General features: G+C 38.4%; 1 protein-coding gene across 1 annotated transcript in view; it reads right to left on the reverse strand.

The window, feature by feature from the left end:
* col4a1 (collagen, type IV, alpha 1) overlaps window positions 1–27,938 on the reverse strand; it is a 61,237-nt gene that overhangs the window by 29,105 nt on the left and 4,194 nt on the right. The window contains exons 2-13 of the mRNA XM_017704697.2: window positions 7,722–7,778; window positions 6,203–6,292; window positions 6,039–6,083; window positions 5,622–5,666; window positions 4,364–4,426; window positions 4,187–4,240; window positions 2,101–2,127; window positions 1,835–1,912; window positions 1,665–1,727; window positions 1,484–1,519; window positions 1,347–1,382; window positions 14–106 (exon numbers count right to left, since the gene is read on the reverse strand). Of these exons, the coding sequence (XP_017560186.1) occupies window positions 14–106; window positions 1,347–1,382; window positions 1,484–1,519; window positions 1,665–1,727; window positions 1,835–1,912; window positions 2,101–2,127; window positions 4,187–4,240; window positions 4,364–4,426; window positions 5,622–5,666; window positions 6,039–6,083; window positions 6,203–6,292; window positions 7,722–7,778 (687 nt within the window). The remainder of the gene's footprint in view (window positions 1–13; window positions 107–1,346; window positions 1,383–1,483; window positions 1,520–1,664; window positions 1,728–1,834; window positions 1,913–2,100; window positions 2,128–4,186; window positions 4,241–4,363; window positions 4,427–5,621; window positions 5,667–6,038; window positions 6,084–6,202; window positions 6,293–7,721; window positions 7,779–27,938) is intronic.

Below are 27,938 nucleotides of genomic sequence, written 5' to 3' on the forward strand. Positions count from 1 at the left end.
ACAGCCCTCCTACCGGTGGTCCAGGTACATAATGTGTCACAGCATGTTCAACTGATGGTTGCAGGGCTCCTGCAGGCCCTGGAGGACCTCGGGGGCCTTGTTCACCCTAGTAAGGTAAGCATTATGTTTATTTTCCCTTTTTTCATCTGAATTGTTACAAATATTTTAATTAAATTGTAATTATACTTTGAATAAAACCATTTTGTTGAATTATAATAATAAAAATATCAGATGATCAGACAAGTCCGATACCTATAATTGCAAACAATAATTCAGCATTCTTTTTTTTCAAATTGTGCATGCATGTGTAGTGGTAGGAATTTCCCTTCTTTCAAAAGATAATCAGTGTTCAACCTTCAGAGTTCTTACACTTACTGTGTATAGAAACGCATCATATGGACTACGCTTGTTTTAAAATGCAAAAAATGAGGATCAATAATTATCACTTCACCACAATATTTGGTGATAATTATCAGTTATCACACTGGCCCAGAAATTACGTATCAGTGCATCTATCGTACTTGAGCAAAACGATAAATCTGTAAGGTTTTTAAAGTGATCACTATCATGGCATGAATCTAGAAACATGTGAAGCCCTAAAATATGCGTATTTTTAAGTCAATTATCAGCTGTCATAGGACATAGCTAGTCTGTGTGTGCGGCACCCTACTAATTTGTGTTTTTGCTGTGGTTGTCTAGAAAAGCATATGCATGGGGATAAAATTAGCGATGCTGTTGATGGCATCATGTGAAGGTCTGTTATAATTATAACATACTCGCCTGGCCTGATTGTAAATCTTTGAGCTGATCAAAATTACGTGGGTTTCCTCCGGGTTCTCCGGTTTCCTCCCACAGTCCAAAGACATGCAGTCAGGCCAATTGGACATGCTAAATTGCCCCTAGGTGTGAGTGTGTGAGTGACTGTCTGTGTCTGTCTGTCTGCCCTGCGATGGACTGGCGACCTGTCCAGGGTGTATCCTGCCTTTCGCCCAAAGACTGCTGGGATAGGCTCCAGCATCCCCCCGCGACCCTGACGGAGAAGCGGCTTAGAAAATGGATGGATGGATGGATGGAAAATTACATTAAGCTGACAACAACTATTGTTCACTGCTGTTAGCTTCCACTTTCCTGTTATGACTTTGCTACAAACAATGTGATTTGGGTATGTATTCATCTGTTATGCTAAGGGAAATGTATGTAAATAAAAGAAAGCAGAAGACCCATTTATTGACACAGGTTGGTAAATGCAATTATTTACAAAGCAATTAATTGACAGTTAATTGGTTGCAACAGCCTAATCATGGACGTTACATCAGTCACTGCACATGCACAAACTTCTGACTCACCTTGTCACCCTTCGCACCCATAAACATTAGTGTTCCCTGCAATACAAATACAACAGTTACTGTTTAGCTTACTATCTACGCACATATTGATTAAAGCAATAACTAGGCAAGTACTACTAGTTAAACCAAACACCTACAGGTGGACCAGGAGGACCAGGAGGACCAGCATATCCCTAAGAGAGAAGAGAAAGAGAAGATTGATTGTAAATATGGTGTGACTTCACTGAACTGTGTTTTTATATAAATATTTACATGATCATTTGCTTCTCTTGAACCTCGTGATACAGGCCCTCATTTTTTATATATTAGACAACTCACTTTAAGCCCAGGTGGTCCAGGTGGGCCGAGTAGTCCTTGTGGTCCAGGGTTTCCAGGCGATCCCTTAGAGGAAAAATCAGATGCTTGAATTCTGCTGTGGATAACAATAACAGCACTAACATCTGACTCATGCAAAGCACAAGTGCACACTTTGACAAGGCCACACTTACTGGTAATCCTGGCTGTCCTTGAAAACCTTTTTCTCCTTTCTGAGGAAGGATACCACCAATAAAACCACCGGGATCTCCCTAAAAAAGAGATATTTCAGGTTACTGGCCAGTATTTGTATTTCTCTCAATAAATGCCACAAACAAACATAGAACTTGTGGATCAATGAAATGCATATATAAAAATACAGAGCGTTTCAATCAAGAATTTCAACCAACAGATTTTGGTTAGGTCATGATCAGAGCTACATAACTGTGCACTTTCCTACCTTCATTCCTGGAATACCTGGAATACCCTGTGAAAAAAAATATAAGATATAAATACCGAAAAAATAACACATAATCTACTCAGTCTACTCAATATACAGTGTATAGAGCAGGGACAATGTGACAGTACCTAAAACACCTCCCAACTGCTTGTTTGATTAAGAAAAGAGCAAAGTTAGTCCTGTTTAATTGAATTTAGTGCAGTGTAGTGTGTGAAATGTTGAACACAAATCACTGGTTTCATAGTTTTTGATAGTATCTTTAAAATTTGTCACTTTGTCTGTTTTAACTGATCAGATGTCAGAAAAAATAAATATTGTGGCACATCATGCATCACAAAAAACTTGTTGAAGTATTGTGATATTATATTTTGCCATATTGCCCAGCTCCAATCCAATAGTACAGCCCCAATTCCAATGAAGTTGGGACGTTGTGCAAAACATAAATAAAACAGAATACAATCCTTTTCAACCTATATTCAAATGAATACACTACAAAGACAAGATATTTAATGTTCAAACGGATAAACTTTATTGTTTTTTTTAAATATTCACTCATTTTGAATTTGATGCCTGCAACACATTCCAAAGAAGTTGGGACAGGGGCGTGTTTACCACTGTGTTACATCACCTTTCCTTTTAACAACACTCAATCAGCGTTTGGGAACTGAGGACACTACGTGTTGAAGCTTTGTAGGTGGAATTCTTTCCCATTCTTGCTTGATGTACAACTTCAGTTGCTCAACAGTCCGGGGTCTCTGTTGTCGTATTTTGCGCTTCATAATGTGCCACACGTTTTCAATGGGAGACAGGTCTGGACTGCAGGCAGGCCAGTCTAGTACCTGCACTCTTTTACTATGAAGCCATGCTGTTGTAACACGTGCAGAATGTGGCTTGGCGTTGTCTTGCTGAAATAAGCAGGGATGTCCCTGAAAAGACGTTGCTTGGATGGCAGCATATGTTGCTCCAAAACCTGTATGTACCTTTCAGCATTAATGGTGCCTACACAGATGTGCAAGTTACCCATGCCATGGGCACTAACACACCCCCACACCATCAGAGATGCTGGCTTTTGAGCTTTGCGCTGATAACAATCCGGACAGTCCTTTTCCTCTTTGGCCCGGAGGACACGGCGTCCATGATTTCCAAAAACAATTTGGAACGTGGACTCGTCAGACCACAGGACACTTTTCCACTTTGCGTCAGTCCATCTTAGATGAGCTCAGGCCCAGAGAAGCTGGTGGTGTTTCTGAGTGGTGTTGATATGTGGCTTTCACTTTGCATTGTAGATGGAGCAACAAACTGTGTTCACTGACAGTGGTTTTCCGGAGTGTTCCTGAGCCCATGTGGTAATATCCGTTACCGAATGATGTGGGTTTTTAATGCAGTGCCGCCTGAGGGATTGAAGGTCACGGGCATTCAATGTTGGTTTTCTGCCTTGCTGCTTACTTGCAGAGATTTCTCCAGATTCTCTGAATCTTTTGATGATATTATGGACTGTAGATGATGAAATCCCTAAATTCCTTGCAATTGCACATTGAGAAATGTTGTTCTTAAACTGTTGGACTATTTGCTCACGCAGTTGTTTACAAAGTGGTGAACCTCGCCCCATCCTTGCTTGTGAACGACTGAGCCTTTCAGGGATGACCCCTTTATACCCAATCATGACACTCACCTGTTTCCAATTACCTATTCACCTGTGGAATGTTCCAAACAGGTGTTTTTTGAGCATTCCTCAACTTTCCCAGTCTTTTGTTGCCCCTGTCCCAACTTCATTGGAATGTGTTGCAGGCATCAAATTCAAAATGAGTGAATATTTGCAAAAAACAACAAAGTTGATCCGTTTGAACATTAAATATCTTGTCTTTGTAGTGTATTCAATTGAATATAGGTTGAAAACGATTTGCAAATCATCGTATTCTGTTTTTATTTATGTTTTACACAACGTCCCAACGTCACTGGAATTGAGGTTGTAAATGAAATTAACTGAATTCAATTAACTATTTGTTCCATTATTATAAAGGCAAATGCATTGCAGCACACTACAAAATAACTAGTGTTTGTGTGCAGTATCACATATTTTCCTTACTGGTGGTCCCTGTAGTCCTGGTAAGCCTGATATTCCATCAATACCTCTCTCCCCCTGCAACACATCAAAACTTACTTTAAGTCTATGTCACATCAGTGAATTACTGACAATGCATCAAGCTTTAATTTTTATTTTTATAGTTTGAATATACAAGAACAAGTATGAAAAAGTGCTTACTTTTGTTCCATTGCAGCCTGGAATACCTGATGGTCCTGGTGGGCCATCTTGACCTGGGAGACCCTGATGCAGAAATGGGGCAAACATAACCAAACCATGTATACATGGGAAAACCTGGGCCATGGATGCTTTTATAATGTTGAAAAACACTGTATACTTTAAAATGGCAGTTACATTATATAGGAGGCACACTGCCATGCTTTGAAATTGATTGAAAAGATGTTATCCCGCCGTATCACCCCCCATTTCTGTTATAAGTTCAAGTAAAAAAATAGCAGGGGGCCTATAGCAGCTCTACATTTTCACATCAAACAACCCTTTTTGGTAGTTTTATTTTTAAGAGTGTGCATGTTTTGCTCCTAAAAGTGCTAAAATATTAAAAGAGAAAAAATAAGTAAAAAATAAGTACCTGTAGAAAATATATTTATTTTCTCTTTGAATGACTTTTAGAACGAGGTGGGACAACCTTCTGTGGACTAAAAATAGTTATGCTGCCATCTACTGTATTAAGCATGCAAGTACTTCATGTACCTGTGCTGAAATTTATGTTATTTTCAGTGATAGAATCAGATAAGAATTATAATAACCATACTGATCTGCATCTGAACAGGAAGCCAACTGAAGATATTATGAAGCATGCATGAAAGACAAAAGAGAATAATATCAAATCTGACAGTAGTTAGACTAATTGTTTCCTCTGCCATTGAAGGTGGCTTGTTAAAACAAGATCTTATATTACATTTAAAGCAAGCCCACACCCTTAGGAGTACAGTAAGAAACCTGGAAATGAATCAGAAAAACTTGCATCTTCTTTTACACTCAAAGACTGCTGACAGAGTATTGTTATATAGAACAGAGCTATAAAAAGGATGCGATGTTATACTTTTCTTATATTAATGTTTTTTAGCTAAGAGTCAGACACAAAAGAGTTACACTATCTGTGAGACAACATTTTGGTCAAAGTTTAGGGTTTTTTTCACTGGAGCTGAAACAGGAAAAAACTGCTCAAGTCTGACACTGATTTCAATTAGGACATAACTGTGTCTAGGAGACATAAATCAGATTAAGAGGAGATCTTATTTAGAATTCTTCTTTCCTCTGGGTTTTTTCCTGGAACTGTTTGTCTAAGCCTAGAACTGTTTAAGAATCTTTATTTTTAGAGTGATTATGATCAGGAATTACGTTGGACAGTGTAACACAGTACAGTCTGATCTGGCTATGAATTTCCATATAAGTATTGAAATAATTCTGGACTTACGGGCAGACCGGGGTTTCCTGGGAAACCAGCGGCACCAGGAGGTCCCTAAGACAGCAAAGACAAGAATCACAATTTGGTATTATATTGTATTCTATGAAAGATGGAAGGCAAAACATTTGTTCATGTTAGTAGGTAGGATCAACAGCTGACCTTTGCCAGAAAATCTTTTAATTAATTCTGTAGCCAACTTGTTCACTGTAAATTTTGGTAAAGTCACGTTTCAGAATAGACTTATATTGAATACCCAAGCTTGTGGGCATTTTTATGTAATTGCAAGAGATTTTAAGATGTTACAATGTAATTCAGTGTCATTAACAGCTGTCCTTAACTGTTCTTACCTTATCTTTGAGCCATGCTGCCAGAATGCCAGTCTAAAATACAGAGTACTCAATTTTTCTATAAAAGTATATTACTTACACGTGCTCCTTTTATTCCAGGGGCACCAGGCTCGCCGAGATCTCCCTATGAAAGTAAATATATCAGCAGTGTCTCACCAGATAACAGTTCCAAATTAACTTGCACACAGATGGAAATTAACCTGCATGATCAACTTAGTGAGTTGAAAGTTGGTTGTGGCATACCTTTGGTCCCATTGGCCCTGGAGGACCCTCATGCCCCTGCATACCTGGAAATCCCATATTGCCTTGCAAGCCAGGAAACCCTCTCTCACCCTATAAGATAAAACAGGATGATTGAAAATTTATTTGTGGTTTAAAGCAGGGCTGAAGGGACTCATGATGCTGAAATGTGCATGATATTGCAGTTGTATGGAAGACACCACCAGAGGGCGAAATAGACATTTCCACTTACATACAGGAAAGTTTGTGTACAGACAGCTGATTTTTTGGCTGCTTAAGTACTTTTGGTAATAATTTTTTGATTAACAAAAAGAGAGGAACTGAAGAAGGGGACTAATAAAGAGATATGATTACTCACAATCTTTGTTTTATGTACCTGAAATATTACTTGCATGCACACATTGGAAACAGTATTAATCTGACTAATTTGCTCTAACCTAATCCCTTATGAAACAATACATAATATTACAGGGAATTCTAAAGGATTCCTAAAATATCAGAATCACAGAATGACTGGAAAATCACTAGTTAGGATACTACACAAGCAGTATATATTTAAGAAAGGTTATATAGAAATATAAAACAGAGGCAAAAGTAGAGAATTTACACAGCACTATAGAAACCTTACATGTTCTAACAGTACTTTAGGTCTTCTTTGCCTTTATTACATGAGTCAAAGTCATGTTCCACCAGTCACTTATGTAAATTCAAGATTTTGCATGAGATCCTTCAGATGAAACTGGCACAACTTTTTATAGAAATTGTTTAATCTTACCCACAACAGTATGTGCATCTTAAACATGCATGATATTGCCCTTAAGCAGGTTTTAGTGCATAAGTGCATTATACTGGCATTTTATATATTCAATAAAAATGTCATTATTTATGAAAACTTAATATAAACCTTGGCTTTTACAGTACTAGATGAAACTTCGCGGCATGGAGTATTTTGCCTTCACTTAGAGTTCACATCCTGTACCAAAGGCTCTGGAGCTTATTTGTTCATTTGGGGTTATTGTCCTTGGCAGCCATTATAAACTGCTCTAACTCACTTTCACTCTTTCTTACAGGGTGTTCCAAAAAACTGAATGCACCTCACAGTGGGGAATCATGGGAACTAAGACATCATTCTGAAGTGCTCAGGAAGTCTTAAGTCAGTGACATCAGCATATGATGGAGAAAACAAAGGAAATTTAAATGCAAAAATAATCTGTGAACCAGCTCAGAGGAATTCACCCTTTCAAAAGAAAGGAAAAAATCTTATGACCTCATAAGGCACTGGCGGAAGAACTCATTCACTGTCTGTATGTAATTAGTTTGACTCAGATCCTGAATCTGCACCTTTACTGTTGGTCTTTGTTTGTTCAGCAAAGGCTAACTATGTTACATGCCCTGTTAAATGAGCATTACAAAGAAATTTGACAGCTTAAAGTGCAGGGAATGGCAACAGCATCACATAAGACATGACACAATGATGAAAAAAGCAAGAAAAGCCAGATGAGAGGAAGAAGGAGAGCGGTACCTTTGCCCCCTTTACACCGCTGCAGTCACACTTCCCACATGATGACCCAGAACATCCCTGAAAAAAGAACGAGAAGTTGGGGTAATTAAAATGTGATACCAGACTGCACCACTAGGTGGTGGTAGGTGCATGTTTGAGCATGATTGGATACTGCACATGGGGTGCTACTGTTTGATTTTAAAGCAAACTTTGCTAAAACACTCATTAGACACACAGTCAATCTGGCTGCTGTGAGTGCTACAGCTTTCAATGTAGTCTAAACACTCATTAGGTATTCTCTAAATATGCACTATGACTCTATTAACCACCTAAAAGAAAAAGCATTTAAAACTCCACTAGATTTTCACTTAATACAGGCTAGAGATGATTAAATCTAATGACAAAGTAGCTTAGCCTGCTATCAAACCTGAACAATCAACATCAGGCTACAGACTGTTTGGTCTGGACCTAAACTTGGCTGTCTGCACTGTAGAGCTTCCCCAGTTATTTGACCAAATAAAGCAACAAGAGATCTTGCAGAAGTGATTAAAAGTGAGACAGAACTGGAGATTGTCTAAGCAGAGTCTAAGGGCAACCTTCATATGAGTCACTGTTGTATTCACACAGACTGGTGGGAGAGAATGCAACAGCACTGTTCTGGTGTTAACATCCCAATAAATGACTTCTACAGTCCAAAAGCACTTGGCCAGCTGGGCAAATGTGCATCACTCCATCACTTCCTACATTTCCCCCACCCCTCACCCCCTGACTTTCTCCAGTGAGAATGACTTTTCTACACTGGAGAATGGAGCCTGGGAACAGAGCTGCTCTCCTCTTTTGCTCCATTCCTCTGTCTCTCTCTCTCTCCAAGAGCAGTCATTCTTTCACTCACGTGTGAGGCAGTTAGCCAAAAGTCTGCAGCCAGAGCACAACACTCCCCCCTGCCCCCGCCTATGTACACCCCCCCCACCTCATGTTCTGGGTAATTGAATCAGTGTGTGGGTGCTGCTAAGGACCATGAGAACTGCTGGTATCGGTCTCAACAACGCCTCTGGGTCAGTCCACTCTGGCCAGCAGTGTTTACCCAGCTATGGCAAGGGAAACAGCTGGACACAGCCAGATCATTTCCAGAACTGCACATCCGACTTAACCTGAGTTAACTGACCTAAGCCCTCAGACTTTCTGAGAATGATGATAAATGGTCTCTCATTTCATGGTCTGTCATTTCAGATTATATACACATTAAATAAAGGTGCCCATTAGGTTCTTTTTTTATGAACCACTTTTGACCCCCTAAAGATCTTTTTGGTGAGTGACTCCACAAGACCTGCGTTTTTTTTTCTTTTTCTAGAACCAGACTAAGAATCATTTAGAAAAAGTACAGTCAATGCTAAAAGCTCAAGTACTTCTGGGCCTTCAGAGATGGCCTATAATGATTTCTGTGAAATAAGGAAATAAAGTAGTGATACTCTTATTTCATTGTTAGGGTTTGAATGGGAACAAAAGGGTTAAAATCTTGAAATACTCAATGAAAAACTGAAAAATCAGAAAAATGTCAATGTGGTATCTAGGTAGATACAGCCAAACAATATCTTCCTTTGACTTCAGGACCAAAATGCATCAGATTAGCTACTAGCATAATTAGGATGAAACAGTGAAATTAAACAATTATGTTTTGATTTACAATAGATGGGACAAATTTTGTGAGACAAAATGTGACTATAGGCCTCCTGTAAGTCCTAGATACATGACTGACTGTCAATAAGAGGGGTAGTCTAGTTTCAGTCAGTTGTCCGAAACAAATAGCAGCAGTAGCAGCTCTATGCCAGGGCTTTTTTCTAAAAGAGTAACCTTAAACATCTACATACATTGTAAAATATATGTTATTCATTTGAATACTAATTTTACATTCATGGCCTAAACTGAAGACCTTGATATAACAGTCACAGTTCACTATCAAGTATAGCTATGAGGTTCATGCACTGGAACACTGTAGCAATGGTTCTGGATTGTAAATGTTTGGATTTCTACACTTCTAATTGGTACAGTTTATATTTTACACTAGGCTAAACTAGTCAAGACCTGACTTCCAAAAAAAACAAAAAACAAAAAAGAACATCATATCTTTACCACAGGATGGGTATAATTCAGACAAGTAGAGTCGTCAGCAAATATATTCTCAATTAAGGAGAGTTTCTCTAATCCTCCATTTATTCCTCACCTCTCATCTGTGTCTTGTAAGACACAACGTTCCAGTGAGATGTGTGGAGGATCAGATATTCCTGTGTGTCCATTATATGACTCCCAACCCTGAAGAGCCAGACATGCATTAAGAGCCTCATCTCTACCCATGTGTATATATGCTTTTATCACCAAGGTGTACGTTTCAGCACCAAGCACTGCTGCGATGGCCATCTCCCAACTCAAACCCCAACACTGCTAATCTCTGGCTTGCATCACAGAAGCAGAGCAGAACAGCTTTGAAATCTTCATCTTATTTTCCCTTCCAGGCCAGTCTTGCATGCCCACAAACCCAAACATGATATGAGCAAAAAAAATAGCAAAAACAGACAAGATCACTGATTAGAGGATAATCAGCTAATGGTTTCTATAGATGTAGAAAAATGCGAGTGGTTAAGTATCTACACCATGTGAGACAGCTCTACAGAGCACGTTATCTGAACATTCTCTGCTGTGCAGTCGATGTGGGCTATCGTGAGCTCTAGCAATAACAAGAAGCCATGGATACATAAACCGTCTTTTCCCTGGTTTTGTGTGAGGCGTCTTTGTCCCGCTCTCAGAGCAAACAATCTGTAACCATACAAAAAAAAGGAGTGTAAGAGTGAAGGAAGAGAATGGAGGGAATGAATCACACACATTTGCTAATACACTGTTTCAAAGCATGTTTTCCCAGGTGAGAGCATTCAACAGCCAGAAGGTAAGCTGGGCCAAAGTGTGGAACCTTGGAATTGGTATGAATGTGGAACATTTGAATGAATCAGTTAATTTGCTACACATTTCAGGTGCTGCTTTCCAAGCCACTTTTTCTATGCCATCAGGCTCTCATGCGAATAGCAAAAATATTTGCCTCACCACTTCCTGTAAAAGGGTGTGTTCTTAGGGGTGTGGTTTACTGTATTATAATATTGCAACACTTTCCATGCATTATCCAGAGGCAGCGTGTTGCACATACATAGAGGTAAAGTGTTTTATGAAAATAAGCACAGATAGGATCTTATGGAAAACAAATAAAATGAGCTTAAGATGCAATTAAGTTAGCCACAGAAATGGGGTATATACTGGATGGGTAGCGTGATAAGAAAGTGCAGAAGTCTAGCAGCATGACTGGTCCTGCACTACTTGTATTGGTCTGGCATTCCTCCATCTAGGCTATATTTCAGCACTGTGGAAACAAGATAGCCAGTACAGCAGCTCGATGAGTGTGCATGCGTGAGCAATACGTCAGGCTGATGTCACACAATGACAGAATGAAGCCATAAAGTGGGAGAAGACTGATACCAGCTGTCCGCTAACATTAAACCTAACAGTCATTATATAAGGGACCACAAATAACGTATAATATGCAATAAGAAGATAAAGTCTATTTAATGTCACGTCTCTTGAAAATAATGACTTGGCTGGCCTACTGTGTTAATATTAGAATGCATTCCAGCTCTGCTCAGTTTATGATTCATCTAATAAATGTTATCACAACAACAGTCAGAACTAGAAAGTTCATTTCTAGCGCAAGACAGAAGTGCTGTAAATGTCTATTCATATCTTATACTGAGAGCATACTGTGGCCAGTTTTAAACAGCTTTGTTCCATATTGGCAGTCATTAAGGACCTGATCAGACTAACTGACTGAGCAGGTAGCTGTCCAATTACTTTTGGTCCTCCAAAATGGTTGGGTACAATCCTATACAAGCCACCTGATTTAGCCATATACCATACAACTAAAGCTGACATATTCACAATTAATGCCAAATTAACTGCATTGTACACTGAAACATCACAGAACAATTTGATAAATCATGTTTAAATTCATACTACATTTGAAGAATATTGCATGCTAAAGAAAGAGGTTAAAGCATTTAAGAAACACTTCTGGCTTTCTGACTGATCATCGATATCAGTAGAAGCATGACAAAGGAAATAAAGCTATCAAGTTGATTATTCAAATACACCTATAATTTTTGTTGATGAAATGATCTGTATGTAGTGAAGGGGTCTTTTCATTAAGCCTTATTAGCTGCCTACAAAATTTTCATTGTGTCCAAAACCCAGATATTTTGGATACAGAAACAGCTACCTGAGTATAATATCTCTATTTCTCAAAGCAATGAGTGAAATTGCTATTCTAAAATTCTGACAGAATGCTAATAGCCCTTACTAGCCTAAATGCACTGACATTTCAGGAAATGCTTTGATTACACAAGGCAATCAATCATTCTCATCTCTGTATAAGAACAGGGGCACCCATGCTCTCAAAAATAAAGGTGCTAAAAAAGGTCTCTTTGGGGCAATGCCAAAGAGGAACCATTTTTGATTCAGTTAAAATTTTCGCAAGTATGACATGCAAGTGTGAAGAACCTTTTTAAGGCTTAAATAATCTCCATGTAATGTAACAGTTCTATGACAAGTTTTTTTTCTTAGAATAGCATGTCAATATAACAATAAGGAACCATTACTTTTAATAGCGCAGAAACCTGTGATAAGAGTTTGACATCAATTTATGTATTCCAAACACTCATACATGTAAAAGTACTCTTTTTTTAAGACTTGATGAAATGCCAGATGTGTTACATTATCACATGTATTTCTTATCTGAAAAGACCCTGGGTTACTGTTATTGTTTTTGGTTTTCCAAAAACTAAAACAAAGCTCCCCCACATTCATATCTCCAAAGCTCTGAGGGGAAGCTAAGGCAGTTTTCCTTCCCTTAAAGATAGAGATGCTCTACAGAATGCTAAGAGATAAATAGGGAAAAGTCTTGGTCTGTCCAGGAATCAGTGATCCTGGCAGCCTTATTTTAGCACTAAATAAGAATAAGACAGTAGCTGCTGAAATGTATTAAAGGGAAAATCTCCTTTGCTCAGTTATAGTGACTGTCATGTTTAATTTTTTCAAGTTTATACCCAGTTCTACATCTTACATACGTGTTTAAAAGTCAAGCGAATTGTGTGCTCATAAATAAGGCTACGTTTACACAGCAGGTAAAAGTGGCCCAAATCTGATTTCCTTACCAAATCCGATTTTTTTGTTCAGCTGTTGACACCATCTTTTAAATGTGACCTGTATGCGACATTATTCTGAACAGAACACGCTCCCAAACCAACTCGCATGCGCAAAAGAACAATACTTCACATGGCTCATCCAGAGTTAACAATCATGAAAGCTAGCGAACACTAGTCGCTCCCGGTTTCGTCTTCACCAGCATTACAGGAGAGATTATGAAGTTCCAGTAGTTGACTGCTGGGCTCATCACCCATAGCGTGTTCAAGTTTACCATAAAAAGGGTGCGTTATTCTTTGGTTTGTGTCCTCGGATTGTTTAGACTGTTCTCTGACGCTGCAGCCCTGTCCTCCTCCGGCCGTGCTCGGCCTCTTCGCTCTAAACCTCTTGAAACAGAGCGGCTGCAATGAGTCTCCTCTAATTTTTTGGTACAGAAACATTAGCTTAAATGTTTGTGAGTCTCAGCAGTGCAAAATTATGATGAATGTTCTTCTTTTTGTCTCTTCCTTTCTCAGTAATAGCTTCTTGACAGCTATACATTATTTCAGACTCATAGTGTTGAGTTGTCTTCTCACAGGGTATTTATAATGCATATGTCTGCCTAAATGATGACTCCATTGAGTTGTTTTGAGTTGTTACATGCATATTTTGACAATCAGTCTTTTATCTCAGAAGGGCTTTAAACACTAGAAAAGTTGAAGTGCAGATATAAGAAGGTGAGAATTAAAATATGTTTCTATTTAATATGTTAGGAGGGAAAAACTAAGATGCTGTCCAGCATCTTAACTTTTGATGGGCAGTGTACAGGACGTGTGTGCAATATTGTTTAAACAGAGAGCATGCTGATGGTGCAGCTCATTAATGGAGTTCTTAAGCTTCTCTATGTAAGAGTATTGTTTTCTCATCTGATCTGCTTTTGAAATACTGACATCCATTAGACAGGAAGCACACGTTTCCTATCATAGTAAATCCTGACTCATTTCTATGGCACTTTTAAAAGTGCCACTGTCTTTTTATTTGACAAAAGCAATTGGCCAAGATCCTCTAAAGTGGAGCCAAGTACCACAGTGTTGAGGAAGGCTCAGTGTAGCTGGGAGAATAGAAGGAAGCATGAGGAAACCTAGCCTGCAAAGTGGAGGAGCCATTCCCATTTTGGATGAAGTAATTGTCTATTATCGTAAGTACTGTTGTAATACTGCTAGCTTACAACTGTGCACATCTGGGCTGTAATCTGTTCCGTGTATTATAGCAGCATGCTTAGGGATACCCTTTCATATAGTTATTGCCAGGAGGCATGGAATGTTGTTCTGTTCTGTTCTGTTGAATTACAATGTACACACTGAGACTGCACTGGAGGACATCAGCTACGCATTCCACAGCATCTAAAATGCACAATCCCACACTTCTAGTGAATACACATTCAAAAACCTACTGTCTCTTCTGAAAGGACAACAAAAATGTTAATATTTATACAATATGGTTAGAATATGGCAACTGGATATCAAATATATTAATATTAAATAAAGATAAGTGATACTTTTTTGATCCCACAACCGGGGAAATTCCACCTCTGCATTTAACCCATTCATGAAGTGAAACACCACATACACACTAGTGAACACACACACTAGGGGGCAGTGAGCACACTTGCCCAGAGCGGTGGGCAGCCCTATCCACGGCGCCCGGGGAGCAGTTAGGTGTCTTGCTCAAGGACACCTCAGTCATGGACTGTCAGCCCTAGGGATCGAACCAGCAACCTTCTGGTCACAGGGCCAGATCCCTAACCTCCAGCCCACGACTGCCCACACAAATACACAATATAAATTGAAATGGCGAACAAATGGTTGCCACTGTTCTATGAAAAACTGCTACATACACTGTACCATTTACACCTTATTCGGTAACACTTTACAGTAGAACAGATTATTTCATTACATTGCCCTAACAAGTTTCTGAAAGCTAAATGCTTTCTGAATGCTGAATGCAATAATTTTTCACAGTCATTAGATTTCATAACCAAATTATGGTGCAACAAATAAAATGTGAACTGGGTGTGTTGTGCTGAGGCAAATAGAAGCAGTATATGCACACACTAAGATGTCATGACTTGACATGAAACCAAAAAACACTTCTAATTTTGTGCTCTGTGTTAAGAGCGCAGCACGATGTAATGTTTGATTTTTTTCCTAGATTTTATCAGCAATATGTCCAATGAATTTGATTACTTTAGGCTTGTATTTTAATAGTTTTAAACAATTAACAAGGAAAGACAATTAAATGATTAATTGCAAATAATTTATTTGACAATGAATCATCAGCTAAAATGTCATCATTACAGCCCTATTAAGAGAGCTCTAACTTTTTAGGGCTGAAAAACTATGCTACAGTAGTGATAGAACTATAACATTTTACTACAAAATTTGTAAAGTAAACAAAGAAGCTGCTGATATTCTCTGAACAATGGACTAGCCACCCCAGACTAAAGTAATTCATTTAGAAAAGTGAGTACCACAATGCATTTACACAACACATAACAAGTGATCATTTACATCCTTCCTCATTGATATAACTTAATATCTCAGGTGGTTTGCATAGATTCCCATGAAATTACTAAATAGTAATCCTTGAACTTTAATAACTGGGATTTAAGGGGTTAATACAGAGCAGTCCCAAACAAACTATTTTCTGTAGATGAGTTTTTAGGTGCTCTCCCTGGTAAGTATGATGTATCTAGTTAGACATGTTCTGTAGTTTTGTGGTTTTATTATCACACATATCTACTGACCTAACTTACCACAACCACAAAAAGAGGGATCTATATCTATCAGATTATATGGTGTGTTAACAGTAGCACTGTCTGTTCACTGTCTGTTCACTTTTAGGTCAGCAATGTTGATTTACACCTCAGGGTTGAGTGAGATGTAGGATGAAAGCTGATATAAAACAGTTCTAAATAACTATTACGAATAGACAGGAGAAAAAACAGACACATTAGTCACCACTCAGACTGATGCAACAGAAGCCTTTTAGTTTCATTGCCTTGTCTTGTCTGAAGGAAGCACAAACTCTGCTGCTGTAGATGGTCTCAAAGCAGCATAGAAACTTGGCACACACACACATGCAAGCAAACTCACACTTACCACACATACACAAACGTCCATGCATCTCACAACACTCAACGATACTTAGAGTTGGCGTGATCTGTCTGCCAACCACCTGAGCCTGCTTGAATTTTATAAGTGAAATTATCTTTCTATCTTCACTTTCCGCTTATCAGGTTGTTTTGTGTGGTGATGGAACATTTCAGTGCAGTATCTCCTTAATAGTGCCAACTGCCAGCCAGAATTTCTACACAGAGCAGCATGTCCATGTTAGATAAAGAACAGCAAAAATATTTATAATTCTCTTAACTCCTTCCAGCTGCCCCAGTCATGAGCACTTAAACAGTGAATGCAGCCCTGCACCGAATCAAAAGAAAAGCTGTAATTACATCCATTCACTACTTCTTCCCTTTTCCCACAGTAAGTGTTGACTGCATCATGTTCACTCACAGAGAGCAAAAGTAACCTCTGAGGCTCAATGTGTTACTCTGCTACATCTGCTTAATGTGGTAAACCAAAGACCAGGGGGACCATGTTACAGTACAGGCCAACAGAAATAAAGGAATACTAATAAAACAGCTAGTCACATGTAGTGGAGCCTGACTCTGTATAAATTCACCATTGGAATAGTAAGAAATATGTACAAAACACACACATACAAGCTGTGAGGCTCTTTAACATATCAGATTGCAAGAGAGCTTGGTCAGACATGTTAAGACTGAGAGGTTAATGGCTGCCAAGAAAGGAATTCTGGATTTTTCCAAATACAAAAAAATCCTCATTCTGTAAATATGGAAAAATGAGCAAGCAGAAATTCCCACACATTTATGTATGTGCAACTGTGTAAGAGTGTGTGTGTTTCTTTTTGTACATTTTCAGGTTCTGATTTTGTAGTAAAAAATTATGAAAACCAGATAACCTTCAATTTACAAAAACTACAAGGTCTCTTATTTTGATTTTTACTTCAAAGGCAAAACCAAAGGCAAAACCCAGGCTTAGTGTTAGGTTTAGGAAATTATTTTTAAATATATACTTATACACAGTGCAGTGCAAAAGTCAGGAACCCTTTATTTCATTATGTTAAGTCCAAATGGCCTTTAAGTACAAGGCCCAATCATAAAATACAATATCTTTATTTAGCATGTCCAGACTAAAAACAAACCGGATTGTCTATCTGTTAAATGCCTTTCAACTGTAGTCTTTTAGGCAGTAGTTGTTCTGGTAGCTAAGTGAGAGCGACAGTTTGTGCCCTCTCGCTCACCCTGAAGGGTTAATGATGAGAGGAGAGCCCAAATACAGCAAATGGAAACACAAATGGAGCATATCATGACCCCATTAGGCCACCATCCAAAGCACTAAAGCAGTGATGAGAGCCCAAATGCTGTCAGCACAGTCAGTAGTGGACCAGGGCTCTTAAGAACCTTACAGAGCCAAGAAGTTCCTTGGGCTAAGTGATTCTGGCATCATAGTTAAGCTTAGTGAAAGAAAAGTTAACTGTGTTAACTGTGTAAGTTAAATATGTTAACGGTCCAGAAGCAGGTTCTTGGCTTGGGCGCAAGTTCTTGGAATAATTCAACTTTAATTTCTATGGAATCTTAACATTTTGTGGAGTATTCTTCTTTTTTCGTATAAAAAGAAAGTCCAATGTGTTATTGCCTTTTATATTCAAATGTCTATTATTAATATTTTATTATATTTAACACTGCGGGTAGAATTCAAATATAGTGTCTTTTAGAAACAGTCTCTCATTCCAAAGGGGTCAAATGGTCAGCTGTCATATGATCCTTAAGCAGTGTGTCTTGCTAAAACCTTGTTTATCCGACACCTTGGTGACCTATCTGCAGATTCAGCTGCTCACGCCACCACAGTTAACCCTTGCCCTTGAGCTTTTTTGCTTTGTGTATATTTATGTGTTTTTGGATTGGTGCCTCAGTAACAGGCCTAAGAGGCCACTTTACTTTAGCCTGCCTGGCCCTGATGGCTCCTAGCTTCATTCAGCTATCCAAGCACCTAAGTGTTCAAGGTCAACTTGACACATATTTAGAGTCCTTAGCCATTAAGGGGTTTTCCTGCACCTCCATCAACCATGCCCATATACTTGTAAACTCCCCCACCCCTAATCCTACATCAGCTGAGAGTTGCCCACCATGCTGGATCACTGGTTAATGTCTAACTAGAAGTCAAGTGGGTGCAGCATTTAAAAAGAAAATTTACAATTTAAAAAGTGACAAAAATGTTTATTTTGGTTTATTTAAAAAAACATTTTAGCATTTTCTAACCTATCCTAAGGACTGCATCTGTAGCTTATTGCTAGTTACATGGACATTAATTACATTGAATTTCCCTGTACTTAGATAACAACAGAGAACCCAAGCAGCCTCAGCACTGACTTCTATTAATAGTGTGTTTTGAATCAATAGGTTTTCTGTTCTTTCTTAAATAAACAAAAATGTGTCTACATTATAGTTCATGGTTACAGAATACCATAGATCAGGCACTCAAATAATAGGGTTAAAAATGCTGGTCACTTTTGGGTCTTTAGAGGCTCACACAAAGTATTTTCTTCAATAAATATACAATAATTATATATTTTTTTATTATAAAGAGATAAGGGTGTACTGGAGCACATATTTTCACATTCAATATGATTTTTGATTCTGATTTCAGTTTGAGAGATTTTATATGTCTTTGTGTTAAAATATCTACATTTGGCTGAGCTCTGATTACATACTGCAAAGATGATTTGTCTCAGAAATACACATATTTTTAAAAAGCAATGCATTTTTAAAACAAAGACTGCTAAACAGTATGTTCTTGTATATGTATGCTGATCTCTGAACTGATGCATAGAATACTTTGATCAATGTTTCCATTTTAAACATGGACATATTCATTTGTGTACATGACATGATGTGATTGTGTGTATATACTGTAACCCAAAATACTAATTCAAATATAATACACATAAGTAATTACTTTTATACACTTCATGGGTTATTTCATACTGGAGGAAAGAACACTATTCACAAATAATCAGCAAACAAAGTCGGCCAACATCTTCGCATTCCACTGTGGTTGTGATGACATACTAGCCTGCACTGTGTACTGAGAAGAGTTAATGTGCATTTGGAGCTCATTTGGCTCTACAGTCAATAGGCAAATTACGTATTAAGATCTCTATAAGAGGGAAAAAAAGCTCCAACCAGTTTAGATAACCTACTACCTTTCTCTGCATGAGCAGTAAAAACATTATGCAGAAACGCATCTCAGGAAAATTATATCCTCATGATTCGCAGTGCAACGTTCCAGGCTGTAAAAACATGGGCACGATATAAACAAGCACAAGTGTTCTGAACTGCTCAAATGTGTTGTGCTATGCTGTCTCTGAAAGCAAGGGTGCCTTTTGGAACACCTTAAAATAGATTTGTTGTCCTGAACAAGCCCAGGGAGATTTTCTATCTGTCCTGTTTCTCCTCTGAACAAATAGAGTATTGAGAGGTAGAAGAGGAGGAAGAGAAGAATGAGGCTGTGGTGTTTTCTCTGAAAGGGCTCCAGATCCCAACTAGGCTCACAGCCTCACGTGTATCTGGCAGGCATGTGAAGTGGTGCTGGTGCTCTGTTTCTCTGATTCACAGAGGAAAGATGGGGGTGATACGTAATGGCCTGTTTCTCATGGTCATAAACAGTGGGTATAGTGGGTTAGTACATCCAGCATCTCTCAGCACAGAAATCAAAGTCTGTCAGGCGCTATAGGTCTCTTTTTACTCTTTTCGCTCAAACTTGAAAGTGATAGGTGCAATGGCAGTTCAGATGCTCTTTACCAACAGAACAGAAGATAAAATAATCAAAAACGTAAATTAGTAAAACTAAGTAAAATTCATCCAGAACCTCTCACAAATACACTAGAGTACACTTTGTTCTAAGGTTTTTAGACACATACTCATCCAACGTTTCTTCTGAAGTCAAGGTTATTAACTGTGAGTTTGTCCCCCCTTTGCTGCAGTATCAGCCTCTACTCTTCTGGGTGGTTTCTGTTCTGGATTTTGGATTTGAACATTATTGTAAGAATTTCCCCACAAAGGCATTATTGAGGCCAAGTACTGAATTTGGATGATTAGCTCTGGACCACAAACACCACTCTAACTCATTCCAAAGATATATAATGTTGGTCCATCACTGAGAACACAGTTCCACTGCTCAATGGACCAGTGCTAGAGGCTTTATACCCCTCTAGCTAAAGCTTGCTCAACCCCCTAAAGCTAACACTACTCAACAGCCACATTCTACTGGTAATGACTTTATATGGAAAGTATACAAATGCCTGTGTCAGCAGTGGGTGATCCTGTACAGATTAGAAGGTGTAGTCTCAATAGTAGTAGAAGTAGGCTTTTTCAATACTTTTGGACAAGTGGTGCAAAAGTAAAAACATTACCTTCTGAAACTATACATTCAAATCATAGAAAAATATTATTTAGGTACATGCAATTAATGAAATCTAACCAGTTACTACCCACCATTGAGGCCATTAAGGTAGAAGGGAATGGGATATGAACACTGTAGTGCATATCCAAAGATAAATTTCATAGCATCTGTGTATACATATACATACATTTGATAAATCCAACTGTTGTTTGTACATGTTCCTCAGCCTCATCTAATGGTGGGGAAAGTCCCAAACCATCTTTTCAGCTCAAGAACCACCTACAAACTCTCCCACTCTCTTTCCATTTGTCTCTGCTTCTATTTCTTCATTTCTCTCTCATTGCTAGCACTAAAGGGAGACTGAACATTCCACTGTATTCCCATTGAAACAATCCTTGAACACAGAACAAAACCGCAAAGAGGCAAAGGGTTTATACATTAGTCCAAAGTTTAGACTTATCACAGCCACAGGACGGGAAAGCTAAAGTAAACTCATTTTAAGCAGACCATTCAAAAGTAGTGATCATCTCTGAGCATGATCTAGGCCAGGCTAACAATACGTCCATGTGCTGTAGTGAGTCACCCTCAGACAGGATGCCTCTGCCCGCGATATCCCAAACAGGACAGATGGATGATTGGGAACCTCAGGTCTTTTTCTTTTTGGAACTGACGCAATTGCCAAGCACTATATTTAGAGGCAGTTATCAGACACAGGTTGACTGAATGTAAAAGCAAGCTGTGTCTGGGTTCAGTCTGATACAAGTCTGGATGATTCAGACTACAGGTACTGCGGTTAGAATGGTAGATGATGATACGCTTGAGCACCACTGCTTATTTAATGTTCCCGAGACGGTAACAGGGTGAGCAAACAGGGGTTTTCCAACCCTCAGAAGGCAACAGGATTCACTTCTACTTTATTCTGCTTTCTAAATATAAATATTTGTTTCCATATATATTTGTTGTCTGGATATCCATTACATGACCAATGCTGCTAACAGCATATGTTTCATCACTGAAAAAAAAAACTTGTCTCCCCATTTTATTCCACTTATATTGTGTGAAAGTTTCATGATGAATGTATAAATATCCAAAATTGGCAAACTACAGGAAACCACAGAAAGACACTGGTTTTCCCACATGTGAAAACTGTTAAACATGTAGGATGATTTGATTTATTAAGTTAATCCCACAATCGTTGTACCTAACATATATGAGATTGTTGTAGAAACGTAGCTGTTGAGCTGAGCCTGTTGAATGCTCTTATTACTGCAGCTGCAACAGCAGTCTGTAAAATAAGTTGCATATATTTAACATATCCTTTTATCTATCTATATCCTTATATCTATCTATTGTCAGCTCTTGTACATCAGACAAAACAAGCTATGTAAAACAGCCTCAGGCAAAATGGCTTCAGAGAAGGAGACATCAAGCTAAGCGGCCTTAGACAGTAAGGCTTGTGTGAAAATCAGACAAAATAACTCATTCTTTATTAGTACATTAATACAAGTTTCACTGTCAAATTAAAGATGACATTGCAACTTCTACTGAACTGTTATTACATTTTATTATGTTATTTACTTTTTTATTAATTTTATTATTAAGTCAGGCACGGATCTCCTTAAGAGAAAATGTTCATCAAACAAACATCATTATAGTAACTGACAGTACTTTCAGTACTTAAGTACTTCAGTCACTGTTACTTGATCTGTGTATTTAGTGAAATGTTAATGATTCTGCATAGAATGAATCCATGAATTACATGTTATGATCCATCAACGTGATAAACATAAGCTCTGGGGTGGGGTGGAGTAGAGATTTGCAGCAATCAAAACCAGATCCACAGAGGGAATACAGCCCTACTGAGAGGGAAAAAAAGCTGTTCTGGTATCCAACAGCACACACACACAAACACACACACACACACACACACACACACACACACACACACAAACACAAGCCTACTTTCATTGATTGTTCCTGATGTTTATCATTTGGAACAGGGTACACGGCATGCCTGTATCTATCTGAATCTGCTGACACTACATCTCCAACAAATACAGTGGATAAGATATGGGATGGGGAAAATTGAGAATAATTTTTGATCTGTTGAAATCTGTACCCACCAGAAAAGAGCCTCACTGCCTATGGTTTCAACTGTTGCAAAGACCTTTTAGGAGAACAAGAAGGAACTAGCCCCCATGGGCCATCAAACAATAGCAGGATCAGGCTGTATATGAAACATGGCATTCAGAACTGAGCCGTTGTATGCAACAAAAGCAAATTGTTCTCGTAGGAATTGCATGGAGGCTTGTAAAGCCTACTTATGCATTTCCTGAGTATGAAAGATAGATGTGTTCACAGACATTTTGCAATGAGGATTTCGTCTTCTTTTCATTTGTAAAAGTTCACATGAGTGCAAAGCTAACGTGATGTTCTGTACATGCCTTCTAAACTCATTTTGATAACATCCATCCCATTCAACACTGTGCATCAGGTTAAAGCTTGGACATCTGATCCCTTCAGGCAAGCTGGCCAACTTGACCACATTCTGTCCAATAAAACCCACAGACGCCTGTTCTTCTTGTGTGGCACTCTTTTCAGAACATCATCCAGCATGTTGGCATGAATAAAAGGTTAATTTGGTTCATGTGGTTGTCGAAAATGCTATAATATGAATGTCATTCCAGTGACATCTCTCTTTCTAATAACATCAGCACAGAAGTCTGATGATGAAAATGTGACCTGAATGTCATTTACTGCAGCAGATACAAACAGAACTACTTTAAACACAATATATATATATATATATATATATATATATATATATATATATATATATATAAAATGATGACTAATGGACCTAAAATAGCATTGTCAATCAGTTAAAAGAGTACCTGAAGCACCAAAAGGCAATACAATATATTTAAAAACCTACGGTGGACCAAGAACTAATGTATTCATATGAATTTCCACATTTCTAAATCTTGCTGTAGGAAAATATTGATGTCCACATCATTTTCCACAAATAGCATACACTCTACATTACACTTACCACGTCTGTCCACACTGGTCTAATTTTTATGGGCTGGGGTAGTGATGAACCTGAGCGTTCAGGCTTTATTTATAGCATGTTTTGAGATCTACGAAGCCAGCTGCACAAACAAACCTGCAGAAAACACTAACTGCACTCAGCTGCTTTGAATGCATGCTGAGATGAGTGAGAGGACCATGTGTGTTGAAGTCATGATGCAAAAAAGTTTAATTAATTAATGATTAAAAGGTATAGAATCCCATTTGGTTTCCAGTAAAACTTTCAATGTATGGTTCCTCAAATGGATCTGACAAAAAGTGTTTTTTTTTCCTGTTCTTTAACTAGATACAAGGACCTCTAGCAATTAAATGCAACAATTAAAAATCACGTTGAAAAAAATGCAAACCTTTGAAAGCCATCCAAAATAATATATATAAAATAGGATATGTATTTCTAATAGCTTAGATTTATAAGTCTACAGAGCGACATCGGTGATGTATAACAATCCTGTACCCAAACGTAGGAGTCATTCAAATGTCATGCTTCTACTGCCAAAATAGAACTCCCCTTGTGGTCAGTTTAGATTGTAGCCATGATAATTTTAAACAGAGGTGCTGGTTTATAGCAGGAGGATCTGATATCCTATGCTTCTTGTCCATGTAAGTGCATGAAAATATATGCCTTGTATTCATAAGCATAGTATAGTATCACACTATTCTATCACACACTCTTTCACCACTAGTGACAATGAAATATATCACCCTTTAGGTCACCCTGTTTTACCTCATTAAACTCATGACATGACTGCATGAAAACAACAGGCAATATCAAGGCCTCTTCTCTGTTTTCTCAAGTGGTCATATTCGGCTTTTGATTGACAGGCCAGATGGAAGGTCCATGCAAGATGTGGGCAGTTGAACAGGCCCTGTGCCAGTGAGCGAAACCAACGGATTTGCCATGGGTATCTCCTAGGCTCCGGCAATCGTTCCAGCTCAGGAAACCAGACATGATTAATTATTGCTGTGATAGTGTGTGGGTGATGGACTGAAATGTGCTGTACTTGTCACATGAGGATCGCAATAGCAATCCATGTTCTTTCTTTTCTCTGTAGTTGATGGTATATCAGTATGTGAGCGTTTATCACAGATAATACATTCTGCTCTTTAATATAAGGGCACCACAAAAGATTCTTTGGAGCAACGCCATAGAAGAAATACTTTTGGTCCGCTAAAGACATTTTAATTAAGGGTACTTAAAAAAAACAGTGAAAACGTTTATATACCTGCACTAACACACCCGATGCTGGCTTTTGAACTGTGTCTCTGTTATTTTATATTGAGAAACGTTCTTCTTGAATTGTTGCATTATTTGCCTGCACAATCTTTCACAGTGTGGGGAACCCCTCCTCATCTTTACTTCTAAAAGACTCAGACATGCTTTTTTTTATACCAAATCAGGTTATTCACCTGCTGCTAAGTAACATAATTAGTTGCGAGATGTTCCAACAGGTGTTTTTGCATTGTGTTGTGTGCATTACGCAACTTTGCCAATCTTTTGTTGCCCTCTCAACATTTTGCACAGTGTCCAGACCATTTCAGAAACAGGAATGTAATATTAATCAGATCTAGTCAATCAAGGGCTTCTAAAGAAGTTAACTAGCTGGAGCAAGATTGTGGTTGAAGCTAGACACCACAAGAAGGTAGATCTTAAGGACCAGGGTTGGTGACCACTTTTCTATAGCATCATTCTAAAGAACCATTTTTGGGGCCTTTACCTTTAGTGGGTAGGTTAGAGATTTCTTCCTCTGCCACAAGAATTTCTTCTAATTCTTACAAAGGAAGCATAAGAAGACTAGAGGATCCTCCCTCTCTGGTTATGGTTATAACTACAAGCCACAAGAGAAGAATTTGTTCCTCTAAAGTCCAATGAAACAGTGGAAAACAAAGTAAAGCATTGTTTTTGTCCAGCCATAACAGAGTGCTGCAGTCCACAGCGTGTGAACAGAGATTTGTCAGTGAATACCCCTTCAAACATAATCCTCTTTGTGCTCGACATAAGCGCCACATGATGAGCCACACCAACTACACTCCTTGGGTAGTGAACCAGTGGGTTAAGAGCATCAAGACATAATGGCGCTGTTGTCTTGGACCACCCAGAGTGTTCATGTCCAAATGCTCCTAGACACACAGCCATACCTGTAAAGAACTAACTTGGCCAGTCTCTGTGTACAGTACTGATATAATCTCTGAGACCAATCTAGCTCTGAAAGTTATGGTCACAATTTTTACGAGTATTTTCATTTGACTTCTACTATCCCATATATTCAATCTGTATCTGTTTAGCAAGCCAGTGGCAGAAAGGTAGCATCCAGATAGTGGCAATGCTTCTAATCACAAGAACATTTCCACAGAAAAATCAGCCTCAGTGCCACACACAGAGAACATAATTAAACATTTCATAAACCTGTGTATACTTTTCCTGAAGAGATTATTACAAATCCTGAACATACTACTCTTTAATTCCCAAAGAGAAACAGTAGGAAGAGAGGCAAAGGACAAAAACACATGAAGATAAACAGTAGTTCCTGTTGCTTTCTCCACTGTGGCCTTCTATCATTCCTCCCCAGAGAAAGAGTGGAACAGTATGATCTGTGCAGGAGGGTTCAGCTTATGAGAGTGGTGAAGTCTGTCACGTTTCCCCTTCTAGAATATGCCCTCCACACTCCCTCATGCACACTTACCCTCTGCACATGTTTCTTCCAGCAATCAGACAGATAGCTACCCAAATTAAATCATTCTCCTGCCAAGTCAAAGAGGCAGGACAAACCAAACCAATGATTTCAAACCAGACCCAGTAAGCTAAAGAAGTTATAGAAAAAAGACATCTGAGGCAGATAAAAATGAAAATGTTGCAATCATCTTGTAAAATCCCTGCCTAGCACTTGTCTGTGTGGCTCATTAAAGCATAACAACTTAATTGAACTTAAGTGACCTTAATATCAAACCATGCATAGCTTTTCAAATTTTCCAAGCTTTTAAGAATTTTGGACTATTCTATTGCTTCACTTACCACGGCCATTTTTGCACAATGCAAAGATTAAGAAGAGATGACAAATATTGCAAAAAAGTAAAAAAAAAAGAAGATACAAGATTTTTGTATGACAGCAAAGATATATACACCCTATGAAGACAGAATGCATGTAAATGGTCTATCCCCTAAACCTCTATTTGCAGCACTAAAACTATTTTTCGAAAGTAATAACTGACACATCATAATGAAATTAATTTTTTTGTCCCAGTTGCATTTTAGCCTGATGGTTTTAAAATTTTAAGACGTTTCTCAAATTGTGTTTGTTTCAGGCTTTCCTCAGACATGAATGTTGTGAATTAGGTAAGTTGTGTTTTTGGCTAAACTAAGCTGTTCCACTATCACCACCACTCACGTACACAACTCTGAAAGCTCTTTTTTTCCAATTGGATCTGATGGCTATCCTCAGCACTACATTTTGAGTGAGAAGAAAATTTAATCTAGACCCCAACCATAACAACAAGGTCAATTAATTGCAGGAAATTAACTATAAGGAAAGCTCACTAATCTGATAGGAGCTACACTGAAACACGTGAGACTTTCCTGGTCTCTTGAGAGCAATGTTAAACAGTGAAGTCCATTGGAGTTCAGCCAACTCTCAGTGATTTGAAACACCAGGTTCGCATTAATGCACAGTTGCTGAGGATGATGTCCAAAAGGCAGACAAACAGCAACTAAACTGATATCCATGATTACTTTAGGACTATCTCTACTTGTACTAGTTTTACCCATAAAGGCAGTAAAACTTCAATAGTCTGAGGAAGAAAAAAACTGTTTACTATTTTTTGAAGCCTGGCATTATAAACAGGGTTGTTGTCCTGTAAGAACATCTGTTCTGTTCTCTCACAGTCCTCCTTTTGTTCCACATGAGTTCAGACTCAGGGGAGACCAGAAAATCAGTGCCTATTGGCACGGTAAGGCCAGATGTACCACTTAAGCTGTAGAGCGTATGCTGTGGTGCTATCCAGCGGATCAATTAATCTCTTTCAGGTAGAAACTGAGAATGATCCTGATATCTTTAAACCCACTCTTCTCTCTTTACGGGGAACTTGCCAGATTCTGGCCATGAGGATGAACGTCAAGACATAATTACAGAATTGGTTATAATGGGAACTTTAATCTCATGTATTTATACATGACTAAACTAGTGGGATTCTTTTAAAGGACAGGAGCCAAAATGATTAGGGATATATTAATATGGGAATATATCTATTTAGATCAGCATTACAAAGAAATGTAATGAATATTTCTATAAAGTTACAAATGCAGTAAAATAAATAGATTACAGAGATAGAGATACAGAGATTTTAGCACAGTATCCCAGCCTTACCTAAATGCTCTGCACTTCCAGAGTGCCAGTGT

The sequence above is a fragment of the Pygocentrus nattereri genome, chromosome 6 (genome assembly GCF_015220715.1).
Source record: "Pygocentrus nattereri isolate fPygNat1 chromosome 6, fPygNat1.pri, whole genome shotgun sequence".
Taxonomy (NCBI): domain Eukaryota; kingdom Metazoa; phylum Chordata; class Actinopteri; order Characiformes; family Serrasalmidae; genus Pygocentrus; species Pygocentrus nattereri.